The sequence below is a fragment of the Ogataea polymorpha genome (assembly GCF_001664045.1).
Source record: "Ogataea polymorpha strain NCYC 495 leu1.1 chromosome Unknown OGAPOscaffold_7, whole genome shotgun sequence".
NCBI lineage: Eukaryota > Fungi > Ascomycota > Pichiomycetes > Pichiales > Pichiaceae > Ogataea > Ogataea polymorpha.
This window is the reverse complement of record NW_017264704.1, coordinates 504,705-519,269: the sequence shown is the minus strand read 5'-3', so window position 1 is coordinate 519,269 and position 14,565 is coordinate 504,705. Positions and strand designations below refer to the sequence as shown.

The 14,565-nt window shown below is 51.5% G+C and overlaps 11 protein-coding genes across 11 annotated transcripts; 6 read left to right on the top strand and 5 right to left on the bottom strand.

Annotated features, from left to right (window-relative positions):
• Positions 1–42: 42 nt before the first annotated feature.
• On the top strand, positions 43–330 carry OGAPODRAFT_52306 (uncharacterized protein; the record flags this gene model as incomplete). The annotated part of the gene is made up of 1 exon (XM_018355734.1): positions 43–330. One exon carries the CDS (start codon positions 43–45, stop codon positions 328–330), a length of 288 nt encoding a protein of 95 aa, XP_018208779.1.
• Positions 331–359: 29 nt separating this feature from the next.
• Positions 360–1,135, bottom strand: OGAPODRAFT_78169 (uncharacterized protein; the record flags this gene model as incomplete). The annotated part of the gene is made up of 1 exon (XM_018356424.1): positions 360–1,135. One exon carries the CDS (start codon positions 1,133–1,135, stop codon positions 392–394), a length of 744 nt encoding a protein of 247 aa, XP_018208778.1. The 3' UTR covers positions 360–391.
• A 177-nt stretch (positions 1,136–1,312) lies between these two features.
• On the top strand, positions 1,313–2,757 carry OGAPODRAFT_17466 (uncharacterized protein). Its single transcript, XM_018355137.1, has one exon. It carries the CDS (start codon positions 1,351–1,353, stop codon positions 2,728–2,730), a length of 1,380 nt encoding a protein of 459 aa, XP_018208777.1. The 5' UTR covers positions 1,313–1,350; the 3' UTR covers positions 2,731–2,757.
• A 47-nt stretch (positions 2,758–2,804) lies between these two features.
• Positions 2,805–4,897, top strand: OGAPODRAFT_103407 (uncharacterized protein; the record flags this gene model as incomplete). Its single annotated transcript, XM_018353173.1, has 1 exon — positions 2,805–4,897. The coding sequence occupies one exon, from the start codon at positions 2,805–2,807 to the stop codon at positions 3,612–3,614; it is 810 nt and encodes a 269-aa protein (XP_018208775.1). The 3' UTR covers positions 3,615–4,897.
• OGAPODRAFT_17465 (uncharacterized protein) lies at positions 2,851–4,897 on the bottom strand. Its single transcript, XM_018355136.1, has one exon. It carries the CDS (start codon positions 4,302–4,304, stop codon positions 3,609–3,611), a length of 696 nt encoding a protein of 231 aa, XP_018208776.1. The 5' UTR covers positions 4,305–4,897; the 3' UTR covers positions 2,851–3,608.
• A 129-nt stretch (positions 4,898–5,026) lies between these two features.
• On the top strand, positions 5,027–9,036 carry OGAPODRAFT_83763 (nucleolar protein NOP2; the record flags this gene model as incomplete). The annotated part of the gene is made up of 1 exon (XM_018356733.1): positions 5,027–9,036. The coding sequence occupies one exon, from the start codon at positions 5,027–5,029 to the stop codon at positions 6,851–6,853; it is 1,827 nt and encodes a 608-aa protein (XP_018208774.1). The 3' UTR covers positions 6,854–9,036.
• OGAPODRAFT_91197 (uncharacterized protein) lies at positions 5,044–9,088 on the bottom strand (the record flags this gene model as incomplete). The annotated part of the gene is made up of 1 exon (XM_018356995.1): positions 5,044–9,088. The coding sequence occupies one exon, from the start codon at positions 9,083–9,085 to the stop codon at positions 6,866–6,868; it is 2,220 nt and encodes a 739-aa protein (XP_018208773.1). The 3' UTR covers positions 5,044–6,865.
• Positions 9,089–9,172: 84 nt separating this feature from the next.
• Positions 9,173–11,204, top strand: OGAPODRAFT_95938 (uncharacterized protein; the record flags this gene model as incomplete). The annotated part of the gene is made up of 2 exons (XM_018357846.1): positions 9,173–9,228; positions 9,263–11,204. 2 exons carry the CDS (start codon positions 9,173–9,175, stop codon positions 10,755–10,757), a joined length of 1,551 nt encoding a protein of 516 aa, XP_018208772.1. The 3' UTR covers positions 10,758–11,204.
• Positions 10,793–11,215, bottom strand: OGAPODRAFT_10456 (uncharacterized protein; the record flags this gene model as incomplete). Its single annotated transcript, XM_018353215.1, has 1 exon — positions 10,793–11,215. One exon carries the CDS (start codon positions 11,213–11,215, stop codon positions 10,793–10,795), a length of 423 nt encoding a protein of 140 aa, XP_018208771.1.
• A 30-nt stretch (positions 11,216–11,245) lies between these two features.
• OGAPODRAFT_103394 (uncharacterized protein) lies at positions 11,246–14,408 on the top strand (the record flags this gene model as incomplete). The annotated part of the gene is made up of 1 exon (XM_018353172.1): positions 11,246–14,408. The coding sequence occupies one exon, from the start codon at positions 11,246–11,248 to the stop codon at positions 12,749–12,751; it is 1,506 nt and encodes a 501-aa protein (XP_018208769.1). The 3' UTR covers positions 12,752–14,408.
• On the bottom strand, positions 11,261–14,408 carry OGAPODRAFT_17464 (uncharacterized protein). Its single transcript, XM_018355135.1, has one exon. The coding sequence runs from the start codon at positions 14,394–14,396 to the stop codon at positions 12,774–12,776; it is 1,623 nt and encodes a 540-aa protein (XP_018208770.1). The 5' UTR covers positions 14,397–14,408; the 3' UTR covers positions 11,261–12,773.
• Positions 14,409–14,565: the final 157 nt, after the last annotated feature.

The following is a 14,565-nucleotide window of genomic DNA, read 5'->3' as shown; positions in this document are numbered from 1 at the left end:
GCAAAATATATAAAATTAATGCTGAAAAATATTCTCACCGAAATGGCCACCCCCAAGTATTTCAAAGTGACGCAGTTGCGGTCCGCAATCGCACTTCCCCAGAAAAAGAAGGATACGTTGCTCAGACTAGGTCTTCGCCGTAGACACCAGACGGTATTCCACAGAATATGCCCGCAACAGGCTGGTATGATTGCCACGGTCAAGGAGCTGGTGAAAGTGGAGCTTGCAGACGAGTCGCTAACCAAGGACGAGATGAGACAGCAGAGGAAATCGGACCCGGGCTTTACGATCGAAAAGGCCGTTTCAGGAACCGCCTCCACGTCAAACTAGGCAAAACAAGCTACTGTATATAATGACCACGCTAATATTATTGGATATCGAACAATGACGGCTATTCGTCCCTGAGAGCCGCTAAATTTAACGGAGTCAACGCTCTCTCCGAAAGCGCCAGCTTGAGATCCTCTGCGTCGATGCTGACGGTTTCCTTCGCGGACTCTTTCTCCATTCTCGACGCCCGCACGTTGGACGTTTGCGGCCGCACCTCCTGCAGTATCGAGGTGTACAGTTCCGTGTCGCTGGAGACGAGTGAGTCGTCGACCATGCGCAAAATTGCCCGCTGCGAAATCGTCATCGAGTTGTCGAGTCTGTCGTTTCTCCGTTTCTTTAGCGAGCCCAGCCGTTGCAGCACCACCGGCGACGGAGCGGTCGAATCGAACGACTCGTCCAGTCTGTCCAGCGATCGTTTCGAGCCGGTCGGCGTATATGGGAATACTGCGGCAGACCGCTCCACGCTAACCTTGCCGTCTGGGCCGCAAGTGATTGTCGAAACTCCAAAAGTCAGGCCGCTGACTCTGTCTTCCTCATAGTGCGCAAAGACCCGTTTCAGAGGATCACATTGAGCCTGCTGAGTGCTGGGAAAAACGGTGTATTTGATGTTGATTGGCTGTGAGTACTTCTGAACGTTATTTGGCTCGAAACGCACGCTGGTGGTGAAATCGATGCCGTCTTTGGAGTGCAGTTCCGGCTTGGTGGCCACCACAGGGAACATGCACTCGTACGGAGCAGCATAGAGAGTGGCAAACTTGTATGCCGGCTCGCGAGTAAGCACGCGGGGTCTGGTGTGTCTGGGAGGCATGAAGAAATGGAGAGGCAAGTTTGGTGCGTGTGGACTATCTGTAATATCTTGCTATTTACCTATTGCCGTTTCTGGGACTGTGATGAAAAACGCGCCGATCGACGCCAGCCGACGGCATTTGTCCTTTTTTGCAAAATTTTCGAAAAAAACCTTTTCCATCCACCATGCCTAGAAAAGCCACAAACCTGTTCTCCCTTACACGGGGGCGGGTGCGCATGGCACTGAACAAGCACAACCTGTTCAATTTTTACAAGGACCGTGCACCGATGTTCAAGGTCATGTCCATGTTCATGCAGAAATGGGACTCGAAACAAAAAACACGAGGATACCACGGAGAACACATCCCTGAAGGCAGATGGCTCAAGCTGTTCCAGAAAAAACTGGACGGTGTGGCCCAGATGGACGCGTCGCTCAGTGGAAAGGCCAATGACGAGACTCCGATGGTGCTGCAGACGTTTGCGGTGCTGGAAAAGCGACTCGATGTGGCCGTTTTCCGTGCCATGTTCGCCTCGTCGGTCAGACAGGCCAGACAGTTTATACTCGCCGGCGAGGTCAAGGTCAATGGCGTTTCTATCAAACAACCTTCGTATCCGTTGAGTCCTGGAGACGTGTTCAGCGTGGAGCCAGACAGGGTGTTGCAGGCTCTGGGAGAAAAAAAACCCAGCTTGAAAGAGGCATACAAGGTGGACAGAGAGCAGGTGATCCAATGGCAGAAATTTGTGAACCGTGCAAAGTCCGACCCACTCAAAGTGTGGCAAAATCAGAGAAGTAAGCAGAAGAAGATGAGAGAGACGTATCGCGATCTGTACAACCCAGAGCTGCCTCCTTCGGAGCTGGAAGATGTTGTGGCACGTTATGACTCGCGTCAGGAGTCAAAAATTAACGAGCTCGGCAAGAAGCTAAACAGTATCACGAGAAACACCATTCTGGCCGATATCGTGAACACAGCCAAGGCCGTCGAAGGAGAGGTGGATGCCAGTGTGTTCGAGCCCCAGTTTGGCGCTGCCCTAGCAAACAAATGTTTCAACATATACCAGATGGTGGCCAACAACAAGGCGTTGTTTGAGGGCGGCGAGAATGAGATGAACGAGGAGATATCCAAGATATTGCCCAAGTATGTGAATGGCCAACCGCAGGGTAAGTTCTACGATGATACCAAGGCCAAGAAAGTGAAGCAGGCGCTGTCAGAGCTCAAGTCTGGGTATCTGGAGAAAGTCAGAAAAGACCACAAGGAGCAAGCTCCTTCTGAGGATGCGATTGTGTCCACCTGGGTGAGCAGACTCATCAAGCATCCTAAACTTCCTTCGTGGTCTGAAGTGCAGGAGAAGGGAGCGTACAAGGTGGACCTGCCGTGGCAGAAATCAATGTGGGGTCTCGAGGACCCTTCGAAGCCGTATTTTACGCCATGGAGACCGCGTCAATTCATTGCTCCGTTCGCCGTGCTACCTAAACACATCGAAATTTCATTCCGCACGTGCCATGCGGTTTACATGAGAAACCCAGTTGCTAGACCCGGCGAGTCTGAGGTTATCTCTCCATTCAGTCACGAGGCCCACGAAAGAGCATACATGTACTATTCGAGAAAGGGGCTGTAATGTATATAGACGACAATACAGGAAGTAAATTATTTGGAAAATAATTCGAGGGAAAATTTATGATTTGATTATTCATGTCATGGTTACAGCTTCTCAAGTCCAAATTTCCCGCTAGCCAAGCCGCCCAGGAGCTCCGTTGGATCCAGCAGGAGCTTCCCAAGTCCCAATGGCACACAGCCGTCGAACTAAGAGCCCGGCTGGTCCCGTTGCAATACATTCTCGGGTCGCAGCCTTTTGGCGATCTGACAATAAAGTGCAAGCCAGGAGTCCTGATTCCGCGGAACGACACTGAGGAGTGGTGTGAGGAGCTCAAGCAGATCATTAGCAAATGCGGCGAGCCGGCCGAAGTCGTAGAGTACTGCACGGGTTCTGGCTGCATTGGACTGAGCATGGCGACACTTGCCAATGTCAAAAAAGTCATAGCGCTGGATATCAACAAACAGGCACTTGCTCTCAGCGAAGAAAATCTGCGAATAAATTCGGCAAAAATTAAGGCAAAAGTCGAGTTCCACTACGGCGATCTGCTGAAGCATCAGTTTCCGCAAACGACCGCTACACTGCTTCTTTCTAATCCACCATATATACCTCGAGAACACTTCAGCACCGACGGAGGTGTGGAAGAGTCTGTTCTCAAATATGAGCCAGAAAACGCACTAGTGGGGAACCTTGAGTTCTACAGCGCGTTGTGCGAGCTCGTGCGCCAGGGACCGATCGAGGGGTTTGTCTTTGAGCTTGGCTACCGCGAACAGGCGGAACACACCAAAAGTCTTCTCCCGAGCTGGACTTGCGGTATCAGATACGATTCTCGCAGAAACATACGAAACGTTATTGGCTGGAAACCAAGCTGGAATATTTTACAGTCTATGTGCGATGAGATTCTATGAAGCGGCCGACTCGTCGCCGCTCTTACGCTTCTTGCCCCGTCCAACAGCCTGTACACCCTCCGCCGGCAAGACTCTCAGGCCGTGGAACACGTACCCTCCACCAGCTCTGGAAGTCATCAATGGGTGCAACTTTCCAGGCACCGTCTGGTAGCGTCTGACTTTGGTTTCAGAAATGTTGGTCATGATCACTCGTTTATCTTTCTGCAAAACATGGTCGAGCTCAATCAGCATCTCCTTGTATTGGTGGTACGCAACGACTGGCCGCGACCCTGACAACGCTTCCAGAACACGAGGAATTAGAGTTGCCGGGTTCAAGGTGGAAACACTCACTACCGCATCCAGATCCTGGTTTGCAACCATCTCCAGTGTCTGTCTCAATTTTTCTGCCCTTGCCAGTCTTTTTGCATACATGTTCCGGCGCTGCGGCGGCATTTCCTCAACTTCCTTGTCTGTGAACTTGAAAACCTTGCCTGTGTCTTCGTCTGGCTCGAAAAACTCCAGGAAGCTGATCGGACGCAGAAGTCTGTCCAGCTCAGCGTCAGTGTATCCAGACTGTTTGAGTATCCATGTGTTCGGCTGGTCATTCTCGTGCAACCATATGATCGAGCCTTGTCCTTGCATTCTTTCCAGAAGGGCATAGACCAACAATCCTCCCGTCTCGTCCAACACTAAATAGTTTCCACCGGGCATGATATTTGCATGGCTCATCATTGAACCCAACGTCTCTTCGCTCAAATCCAGAACCCTTTGCGGGTCCTTTTCGTGGTAGTAGTAATTAAGTAAAGCCGAGGAGCTCAAACGGTCAATTTGGAACCGTCTGGCAAACTTCTTCTGTTTTCTTGTTAGATACTTCTCTTGAGAAAATACGGTTTTTTTCTCAAATGCTTCGTGGCTCTGAATCATCTTTTCGATTATTTGACGTGCAACCTGATTACCCTCGCCCTCTTTCTTCATATTCTCGATATCCTGTGTCGTCAATTTCTGGATTTTCTGTCCAATATCTGTTAAATCTTTGTTATTAGCAGAGCTTTTAACCTCTGGAATTGGGGTTCCGTCATTACTATCTTCGAGGTCTACAAGCAAGTCCTTGATCGGGGACACTTTTTTGTCCGCAACGATCTCGAAAGCTTGTCCGTAGGCGTATCCAAACGTTCCATCTACCAGAAAATGGCCAAATTTCCCGAGATTGATTGTCCCTCCAGGTTTAAGCTGAACAATTCTAAGACTTCCTGACGGCATAGTCACGAGACAGTGCTCGTTTGGCGAAATCACCTTGTTCTGGCCAATCTCGGGCATCCTAGAGGTATAATTTTCTTGATCTTGATTTTCTAATTTTTTTTTTTGATACCTCTGGAAACGGGACCAAAAAATTTACGTGAAAAATTTGAAAAAATATTTAGATAGTAACAGACATGGGAAGAAGGGCCAAGAATAAGCAGGGAATGCCTCCCTCACTGGAAGAATTCCAAAAATCTGAGAAGAAAAAAGTCACAAAGCGTAAGGCAGAGAAAGAATCGAAAGATGTGAGAAAATCAACGAAGAAAGCCAAGAAACCCAAACAGGAAGAAGAATATAAAGATCCAGAGGACCTGCCAGAAGTCGACCTTGAGGAGCTTTCGGCAGCCAAAAAATCTCTTTTTGACGATGACGAGGACCAAGACGCCGGTCTGGACGAGTTTGAACAGCTCGAAGACGACTCTGAGCCAGAGGTCGATGACGAGTTTGTTGATTCTGACGAAGAAGGCAGAGAAAGACCAATGTTTTCCGACGACGAGAGCGACGATATGGATGCCATCAATGCTGCTAATATGGAAGAATACTCCAGAAAGCTCGATGAGGAGGCTTTGATGGAGCAACAGGACGCCGAAGACGAGCTTCTGGAGGAAAATACTAAAAACCCAAGAGCTAAGGTTCTGCCTACACAAGAAGAGGAGGAGGAAATGAAACAATCAGGACCCGATCTGACGATGGTCAGAACTCGTATGCTCGAGGTGGTGAAGGTGCTTGAAGATTTCAAGAACCTTGCGGAAGAGGGCAGAAGCCGTGTGGAGTACGTGGACCGGTTGCTCAAGGATATATGTGAGTACTTTGGCTACACACCATTTTTGGCGGAAAAGCTTTTCAACCTTTTCTCGCCGTCGGAGGCCATTGAGTTCTTCGAGGCCAACGAAATTCATAGACCAGTGACGATCAGAACCAACACCTTGGTGACCAGACGCAGAGAGCTGGCCCAGACCCTGGTCAACAAGGGAGTTAATTTGCAACCAATAGGGCCATGGACTAAAGTCGGACTCCAGGTGTTTGACTCGCAGGTTCCTATCGGAGCCACCCCGGAGTATCTGGCTGGACATTACATCCTTCAAGCCGCCTCTTCGTTCCTGCCGGTGATGGCCTTGGATCCGCAGGAAAACGAGCGGATTCTGGACATGGCAGCTGCTCCGGGCGGAAAAACGACCTACATTTCTGCTCTCATGAAGAACACCGGGTGTGTGTTCGCGAACGACGCCAACAAAGCAAGAACCAAGTCGCTGATCGCCAATATTCATCGTCTGGGGTGCACCAACACTGTGGTCTGCAACTATGATGCGCGCGAGTTTCCGAAGGTCATTGGTGGGTTCGATAGAGTACTCCTGGACGCGCCATGCTCTGGAACAGGTGTCATTGCCAAGGACCAGAACGTCAAGGTCAACAGAACCGAGAAGGATTTCATTCAAATTCCCCATCTACAAAAACAGCTGCTGCTTTCTGCGATCGACTCTGTCGACGCGCATTCCGCCACCGGCGGCGTGATCGTGTATTCCACCTGTTCAGTTGCTGTGGAAGAGAACGAGGCCGTGGTGGATTATGCTTTGCGCAAGAGACCAAACGTGAAACTCGTGGAAACCGGCCTGGCCATTGGAAAGCCAGGCTTCATCTCCTACAGAGGCAAACAGTTCAGTCCAAAAGTGTCGCTCACAAGAAGATACTACCCGCACGCGTACAACGTGGACGGCTTCTTTGTGGCCAAGTTCCAAAAAGTGGCCTCCAGTCCTCACGACGTGTCCAAGGCGGGAGCCAAGGAGAAGGAGATGGCAGCAGACGCGGAAGCAGAGAAGGAGGGACTGATCCACGGCGACTTCGCCGACTTTGACGACGAAGCAGACAAAGAAATCATGAAGGAGTCCATCAAACACAATCTCAAGAAGAAGGGTATTAACCCAAACACCGTCGATATCGAGAAAAAGCTGCCAAGGCATTAAGTTGTGTGTATTTTATAGTCTAACACAGCCCATGTTATTTTCCTTCATGTACTCTGCGCCGTACTCGGCGTACTCCTGTCTGGTAACGTAGCTGTGCTTCGCCTCGTCTGTGAGCGACCATTTAGCCATCCCGCGCCAGGCATCTAGCAACGGGTCCTGCGCCCTTCTGACTCTCAAAGGAGAGCCCACAGGAAGCACGGCGCGCAAATCGGAATCCAGCCGCTCCTGGAAATTCTGGAACAACGACTGGCCACCAGTGAGAAACACGTCCTTCATCATCTCTGTGGAGTCGTCTCCAGAAAATCCCTTCTCCCCCGGCAGCCTTCTCAAAAGCGTATCTTCGGCCAGCTCCACAATGCCCGCCTGATCCACGCCTGCAATTGAGGGCTGGAACAATATTTCGGGGATCCGAATGCGCTCCACGTTGATGTGGATCTGGTGCTGCTGGTGCTGGTCCTCGGGATCGAAATTGCGCGGGCCCCTCAAAAACCGGTGGATCAGCGAGTTGCGCCAATCAAACTGTCTCTGTAACGTGTCTTCCACAGTGAAATTCGGATCGTACTCTAACAGCTCCTCCTCAATCTTGAGAATCTCCTGTTGCACCTCCTCCTCTGCATCGTCGTCTTCCTCACGGGCAATGGCCCGGTAAACTGCCCAGTCATCGTCGTTAGCACCAAACGTGTCGTTCGGGTCGTTGTCGATCGTCACATTGCCTGCCTTTTTGCGTCTGCCGGCACCCCTGTCCTCGTCGGCCAAGGATGCTATATTTTTCATCCGGTTCTGTGCAGCACGACTTTTTCTGTCCGTCAACTCCTCCTTCAACCGCTTGCGCTCCTTGACACGCTGAATCAGCTTCTCCAGCCGCTCCCTTCTATCGGAAATCCACCCGGCCAAATCCGACTCTCGCCATTTTCTGTCTCTTTCGGCAGCCTCCTCGGCCTCCTTTTTCGCAAGCTCTTTCTCTTGCTTTGCGCGCATCCGGGCGTCGTAGTTGGCCTTCATCAAGCGTTGTTTGCGCTTCTCCTTCATCTGTTCCTCGCTCAATTGCTCGTCAGGAACCTCTAACAGTGGGAACGAAGGCGGCTCCTCGGTGGAGTTCTCGCCAATGTCCTCGTTTCTGGCCTTTTTCAACGATCTCTCAAGATTTGCTATGTGCTTGTTCATCTCCGACTCGTCTTGGAACCCCTCGTTCCGCAGCACATCTATTTGCTCGCGCTTGTTCATGCTTTTCATCCGTTCTTTCAGACCGGTGAAATAGGCGAAATCTGCTTCTTTCTGCACCAATTTTTCCAATCGACGCTCTCTTGCCTGCTCATGGAGCCGCTTTATCTGCTCGCGTTTCCTCTCGGCCTCCAATTGTAGCTCCTCCTCGGTTTTTTGGTGTTTGACAACTTCCGTAAACGGAACTTCCAACACTATGTCATTCTTCTCCAAGTTATCCAGATCCAGATAGTGCGTGATCTCCTCCGAGAAGTCTTTGGACACATAGCAGTAGTCCTGTTTAATCTTCTCCATCTGGAAAGTGGACAGTCTGGTGGGGAAATACGGGTACTTGAGCCCAATAAAATCCATCAGATAGTTCGTCGCCTGTCTTCCGCCCCAGTCTAACCGTTTCGCAATGGACAAAATAGGCTTGTGTTCGACGACGGGGATTACGTGCGTCGCTTCGTGCCCTGTTCCAATGACAAGTCCCGTCGAGCCCCCGTTCTGGTAGTAGCTGAATAGACAGTCTGCTCCAAAAGCGAGTTTCGGCACGTTGTAGGCCTCAAAAAGCAGCTCCATCATACCTGTTCTCTGCTGCAAGGGCGTGGCCAGAACCTCGTTCATGACAATCGGATTATCCACTCTGCCCTGGGAAGACACTCCGCAGTGCAAAAACCCGTAGTCCAACACTTTCTCGATCACATCCCAATTATTAATCATGGGACCGTCAAAAGCAGACCGGATATTGGATTTCGACACATTGTCCAAATACATGTCGTTTCCAACCAGCGTAATCATTCTGTTGACTCGGCGGTCTTTGAACCGCGACATTACCGTCGGAAACACGTTGTTCGGGCTTGTTTCCTTGGCCAGCCCGATCCTGGTTGTCGATCGTCCCAGATCAATCGCAATAGGCACTCCTGTCTCGTAGGAGGCGTAGTATGGCTCCGGCTGCGTGGGCGCAGGGAAGTCGGGGATCGGAAACGCCGGCCGTGGCGGCAATTCTTCTTCGGTGCGTTTATTTGCCATGGAAAAGAATTCAAGTTAATTTTTCCAATCTATTTGGTCTTGACTTTGTTTTATTTTTTTTCTCTAGTTAATTTACTTGTCCTCTTGATGTCGAACGAATCGTTTTCCATCCACGGATACAATTTAGTGACATTGCTTAAACGGTAAGTGAAATTGCCGTGGAGACTAACTGTGTAGGCTGGAGGCCGCGGCGTCGCGACTCGAAGACGTCACCATCTTCCAAGAGAATGCAGTCCACTCGAAAACAGCACAGGCCGGTGGAGTCGTGGCAGATGGGACTGGTGTGCAGGCCGGAGCTGACGCAAATGCAATTGAGGAGCCTCAGAAAGAAGCACCGTCCATCGAAGCGTTTGATAAATTCTTGGAGGAGTACGTGACTCCCTTTGTTGAAATCTCAGATAAAATCGACCCCTTGGTTGCTGAACAGGCCAAACTGTTCGAGAAAGCGCTGCTGGAGGAGCGCAAATTTCTCCAGGCCGCCTCCAAATCTGCGCCCGTTGACGCGTCGAGCCCGGTGTTCCAGTCGGCGCTCGCTCCGATCAACGAGGTCATTGTCAAGGCGGTGGAGGTGAAGGACGCCAACCGTACCTCCAAGTTTTTCAACAACCTCAACGCTGTGGCAGAGGGTATTCCTGCTCTTGGATGGATCTGTGTCACCACGCCTGTCTCCTACATTCCAGACTACAAGGACTCTGCCCAGTTCTGGTCCAATAGAATTCTGAAGGAGTACAAGGAATCCGACCCAAACCAGGTCAAATGGGCCACCACGTTCATCAGAATCTTCGACGGCCTCAAAAACTACGTCAAGGAGTTCCACACCACCGGTCCGTCCTGGAACGCCCAAGGAGGTTCTTTCGAGGAGAATCTGGCCAAGGCCTCGTCCTCAGCAGCACCTGCTGTTCCGTCGCCCCCTCCAACACCTGTCTCTGGCGCAGGCGGTCCTCCTCCTCCACCGCCTCCTCCACCGGCCTCCGTCTTTGAGGCAAAGGAGGAGCAGCAGCCAACGGGAATGAACGCTGTTTTCTCTGAGCTCAACAAGGGCGAGAACATCACCGCAGGACTCAAGAAAGTCGACAAGAGCCAGATGACTCACAAGAACCCGGAACTGCGGGCGTCATCCGCAGTTCCTGCCAAAAAAACTGTTCCTGTTCCGCCAAAGAAGCCCGCTAGTCTGAGCGAAAAGTCTCCTAAGGAAAAAAAGCCTCCGAAAAAGGAGCTTGTGGACAACAAGTGGATGGTGGCCAACTTCGAAAACGAGTCCGACATCATCACCATCGACGGAGACATGCAGCAGAGCATTTTCATCGCCAACTGTGCCTCCAGCATCATCCAAATCAAGGGCAAGGTGAATGCTATCACACTGAACGAATGCACCAAGGTTGGGCTCGTTGTTGAGAAAGCCATCAGCGGAATTGACGTGATCAAGTCCAGAAACTTTGAGGTCCAAGTCACCGACTCTGTTCCGATGATCTCGATCGACCAGTCTGAGTCCGGCTCCCTGTATCTGTCTGCGTCGTCTCTGGACACCGAGGTGTTCACCTCGTCTACTACTTCGCTCAACATCAACGTGCCGGAATCGGACGACATGAAGGAGCTTGCTGTTCCGGAGCAGTTCAAGCACACCGTCAAGAACGGTAAGCTGATCAGCACGATTGTTGAACATGCTGGTTGAAAGACTATATACGAAACGCAAGTACACTAGCGATCTTACTCGGGAACTTCCAATCCGACCCTTCTGGCCGTCTTGCGCACCTTATCCGTCTGCTTCATGCTGATTCCCGGGTTATATCTTTCGAGTAGCTCGACGTATTCTCTCTGGCTTCTGACAAAGCTGGCCATGTTTTTAAGGTGTTCGAGTTGTTTTGGTGTCAGGCTGTCTGAATCCATCTCTTTCACCATACCGACATCGACCTCAGGCATGGTTACCTGCGTACTTTTCTTGACTTCGTCCACGAGTACAGCATCCTCCTCCGGACTGAGCACCTTGCCAGACCGGACGTACTGCAATCTCTTGTATTGTATCAGAGCATCCTGCTTCTTCAGCATGTCCTTCGAGTGTTTCTCGAAGGCTTTTTGGACGGCCGTTTGCAGCTCGTTCACCAAACTCTGGAAGATCTTGCGGCCAGACATGAAAATAATAATTATAAAAAAAAATTATTTATGTCCGACCTCAACGTTGACGACCTGCCCAAAGATTGGCTCGAGCTGTCGCGGTACTTGCACAAGAACGCTCACGATTTTTCTGCGTGGGAGCAGCTTGTCAATGTGGCCCTTGATTTGAAGCAAGACGCGGTATCCAGCAGACTGGTGGCCATCTCGTACGAGAACCTGCTGGTCAATTTCCCGTACTGCGAGCAATACTGGTGCAATTATGCCGACTACCTGTTCCATGCAGGTCGCACAGATGAGTCACGCGAAATATACGAGCGCGGCGTCGAGGTTGTGCCCAAGTCAATTGTGATATGGACCAAATATTTGGATTTTGTGGTCGAAACTGTGCACCAGTACGACCCGGTCGTTGCTGTGTTCGAGCGTGCGAGAACAGAGGTGGGGATGCATTTCTACGCCCATCTACTGTACGACCGGTATCTACAGTTTCTCAAAGCGCATCGCAAGGCCAGAGAGTACCACTGCCTTCTGAGACGGGTGATCGAGGTGCCATTGTACCATTACTCCAAATACATCAAACAGTTCTTCAAGCTGATTGAAAACGCAGATCTCGACACCATCAAGTACCTGATCACAAAGGAAGATCTGAGGTCCATCTACAAGTTGAGCTGGCCTGACCTTATAGGACGCAAAGACGACAAGGTTTTCGCCGATCTGAAAAAGGACATGCGCAAACGGTACATGGACATATATATCACGACACAGTACAACGTGTTCCAGCTCTGGCCGTTTGAGGAGGCGGTGAGACGACCTTATTTTGCTGCCAAGGAGCTGGAACGTCGCGAGCTGCACAACTGGAACAGATACCTCGAGTACTGCGAGACGTTGTCGCTCAAGTCGTCTCACAAGGACTCGGACTCGGCCATCACAAAAAACACGCGCAAGCTCATCGACACTGTATACGGCCGGTGTCTCATAGCCACTGCATACTATCCGTTTTTCTGGATCAAATACAGCAACTACTACCTCAATCTCAACCAGCTAGACAGAGCGAAAAAAATACTCGTTACCGGGATATATCACTGTGCGACAGAAAACGTCAAGCTTCGGCTCCGACTTGCGGACCTGGAGGTGCTGACGAGGAATTTGAGCGCTGCCAGGACCGTGGTGCTCGATCTCTTGCAGTTGTATCCGAACTCTGTGCAGGCCTGGCTGAAACTGCTCCAACTGGAGCATCTGGCGAAAAATAAAGATCTGCTCCAGTTGGTGGAAGCCAAGCTCGAGGAGGTGGCCGGGACCGAGCACGAGTCCCAATTCGATTACCTGTTTTTGGAGCTGCTGCAGTACAACGTCGACTTGGAGCCTTTCCTGCTCAAGTACCAGCACAAGACGAGCTATTTTTACTGGAAAGCATGCATAGATTATTACTATCTCTACTCGCCGGACACCACAAAACTCCAGAACATGTACCGTTTGGCGCTGGAGAACCTCGGAGACGCTGATAGGGCCCGAGTCGAGGAGTATCTGGATGGCGTAGTCGAGAAGGAGTACTTTTAATTTCTGTACATTAATCTTTACGCTATTTTATCACGTAGACGTTGAAAAGAGTGACTGCGATCCAGAAAAAAACGGCAACGTAGCCAACAAATCGGTCGACTCTCCAGTTGCGCAGCGGGACAATGGAGATGTATATGAGCAGAATAACCACGAGGCTGAAACTTGACATTTTCAAATGGTTGTCCACGGTAAATTCCACCGGGGAGCCTGTTTTGATGCACACCACGAGCGAGCTGAGACCGACCCCAAATAGAATGTACAGCAGTGGCGAGCCAAAACACGCGTGCAAGCCCGTGAGCGCGAGTCCCAGGGACGCGAGAGTGCTGTTGGTGATGAGGTCGCCGATCGAATTGCCCATGGAGAGCACTGTAAGCCCCAGCACGGACTCGTCGACGCCATAGATGGTGCCAGTGTTTTTCAGGATGCTGACGATTTCCGACGCAGCAGCCGTGATGAGATTCAGCACGTTGACGAAGCCGACAAGCGCAGAGAACGCCGGGAACAGACGACGGTAAAAGGTGTGGCCCAGAGCGCTCAAGACGATATTGGCAGCGAACAGCACCCCCGTCAGTTGCAGTGTCTGGAACGAAAGCTCCTGGAGGACGACAAGCGGCGTCAGCAGCAGCTGGACGTGGAAAAAGCGCACGTTGAGGTCGAACTCTTTGCGCGAGTTGGCGGGCGTGGGCACGGCGATGTTGATGCAGAAAGCGAGCGGGAGCGTGAGGATGTTGAAGAGCGACTCGAATGGCTTGTTGCGCATGGCCAGCCGGCCGTAGTTGGGAATCAGCTTGGTTCTCCACGAGACCTCGATGGGCTCTGCAGAGAGGATCGTCGAAATCGACGTTGCCGACGCGACGGACGACGTCCGCGAGAGTTGTGTTGGTAGCAGCAGCTGGTCGTCAGCAGAGACCGGCGACTGCGGCGTGTCGTCGTCGGCGGGCGTGATGACGATGTGCGAAGGGACCGGGACGGTGTGCTGCTGCGTCTGGACCGCCTCGTCGCCCGACTCGCCGCGATAGTAGTTTGCTATATGTTTGAGATCGCAAGTTCTGAAAGCCAACTTGATGGAGTCGGCCAGCGACAGCCGGAAGCTCTGGCCCGTCTCGAGACTCTCGATGTTCTGCTCAAACGTGTCGACGGCCGTGGCCTCTGTTTCTGCGCTTGTCTGGTCGTGGACCTTGGGCCGCGTCTCAGCAAGTAGCTTGTCCGGACTGAGGAAGCTGATCAAGATGTATGTTGCGTACAGAAGACACATGGCAATACTCTCGGACAGCCTGATCTTGCCGTCAACCAGAAAAAGCAGTGATAGCACCACCAGCGTGAGGAATAGCGTCACGTCACGGACAAATGAGGTATAGTCCACGGTGAAGGGCCGGACGATGGCCATGGTGCCGACCACGACGGTGAGCGCAAAATTGGCCGATCCGAGCAGCTCCCCAATGGCCAGGGCAGTGGAATCGGAGTTCATGGCAGTCCAAGTCGACAAGATGTCGGGAGCGCCGTTGGCAAAGGCGAGCAACGTGAGCCCCGACAATTTCTCGCCCAGATTGAGCAGCCTGGCCAGAAACGTGAGGTTGGGCGTGAGAAAATTGGAAGCCAGAAACCCAAGAACAAAAAACAGCGTCGAGATCAGCCCCATGAACATGCTCGCCACGAGCCACGCAGGCATCTGCGACAAGTACCCTGAACAGTAGTACAGCTCCAGATACTTGAAATTCGAGCGGTCGCACGTGTCCAAGATGAACTGGCACACCGCCTGCGCATCACCCGGCGGCACAGGACACGCATGCGAGGAGTTGGCAAAAGCGGCAATG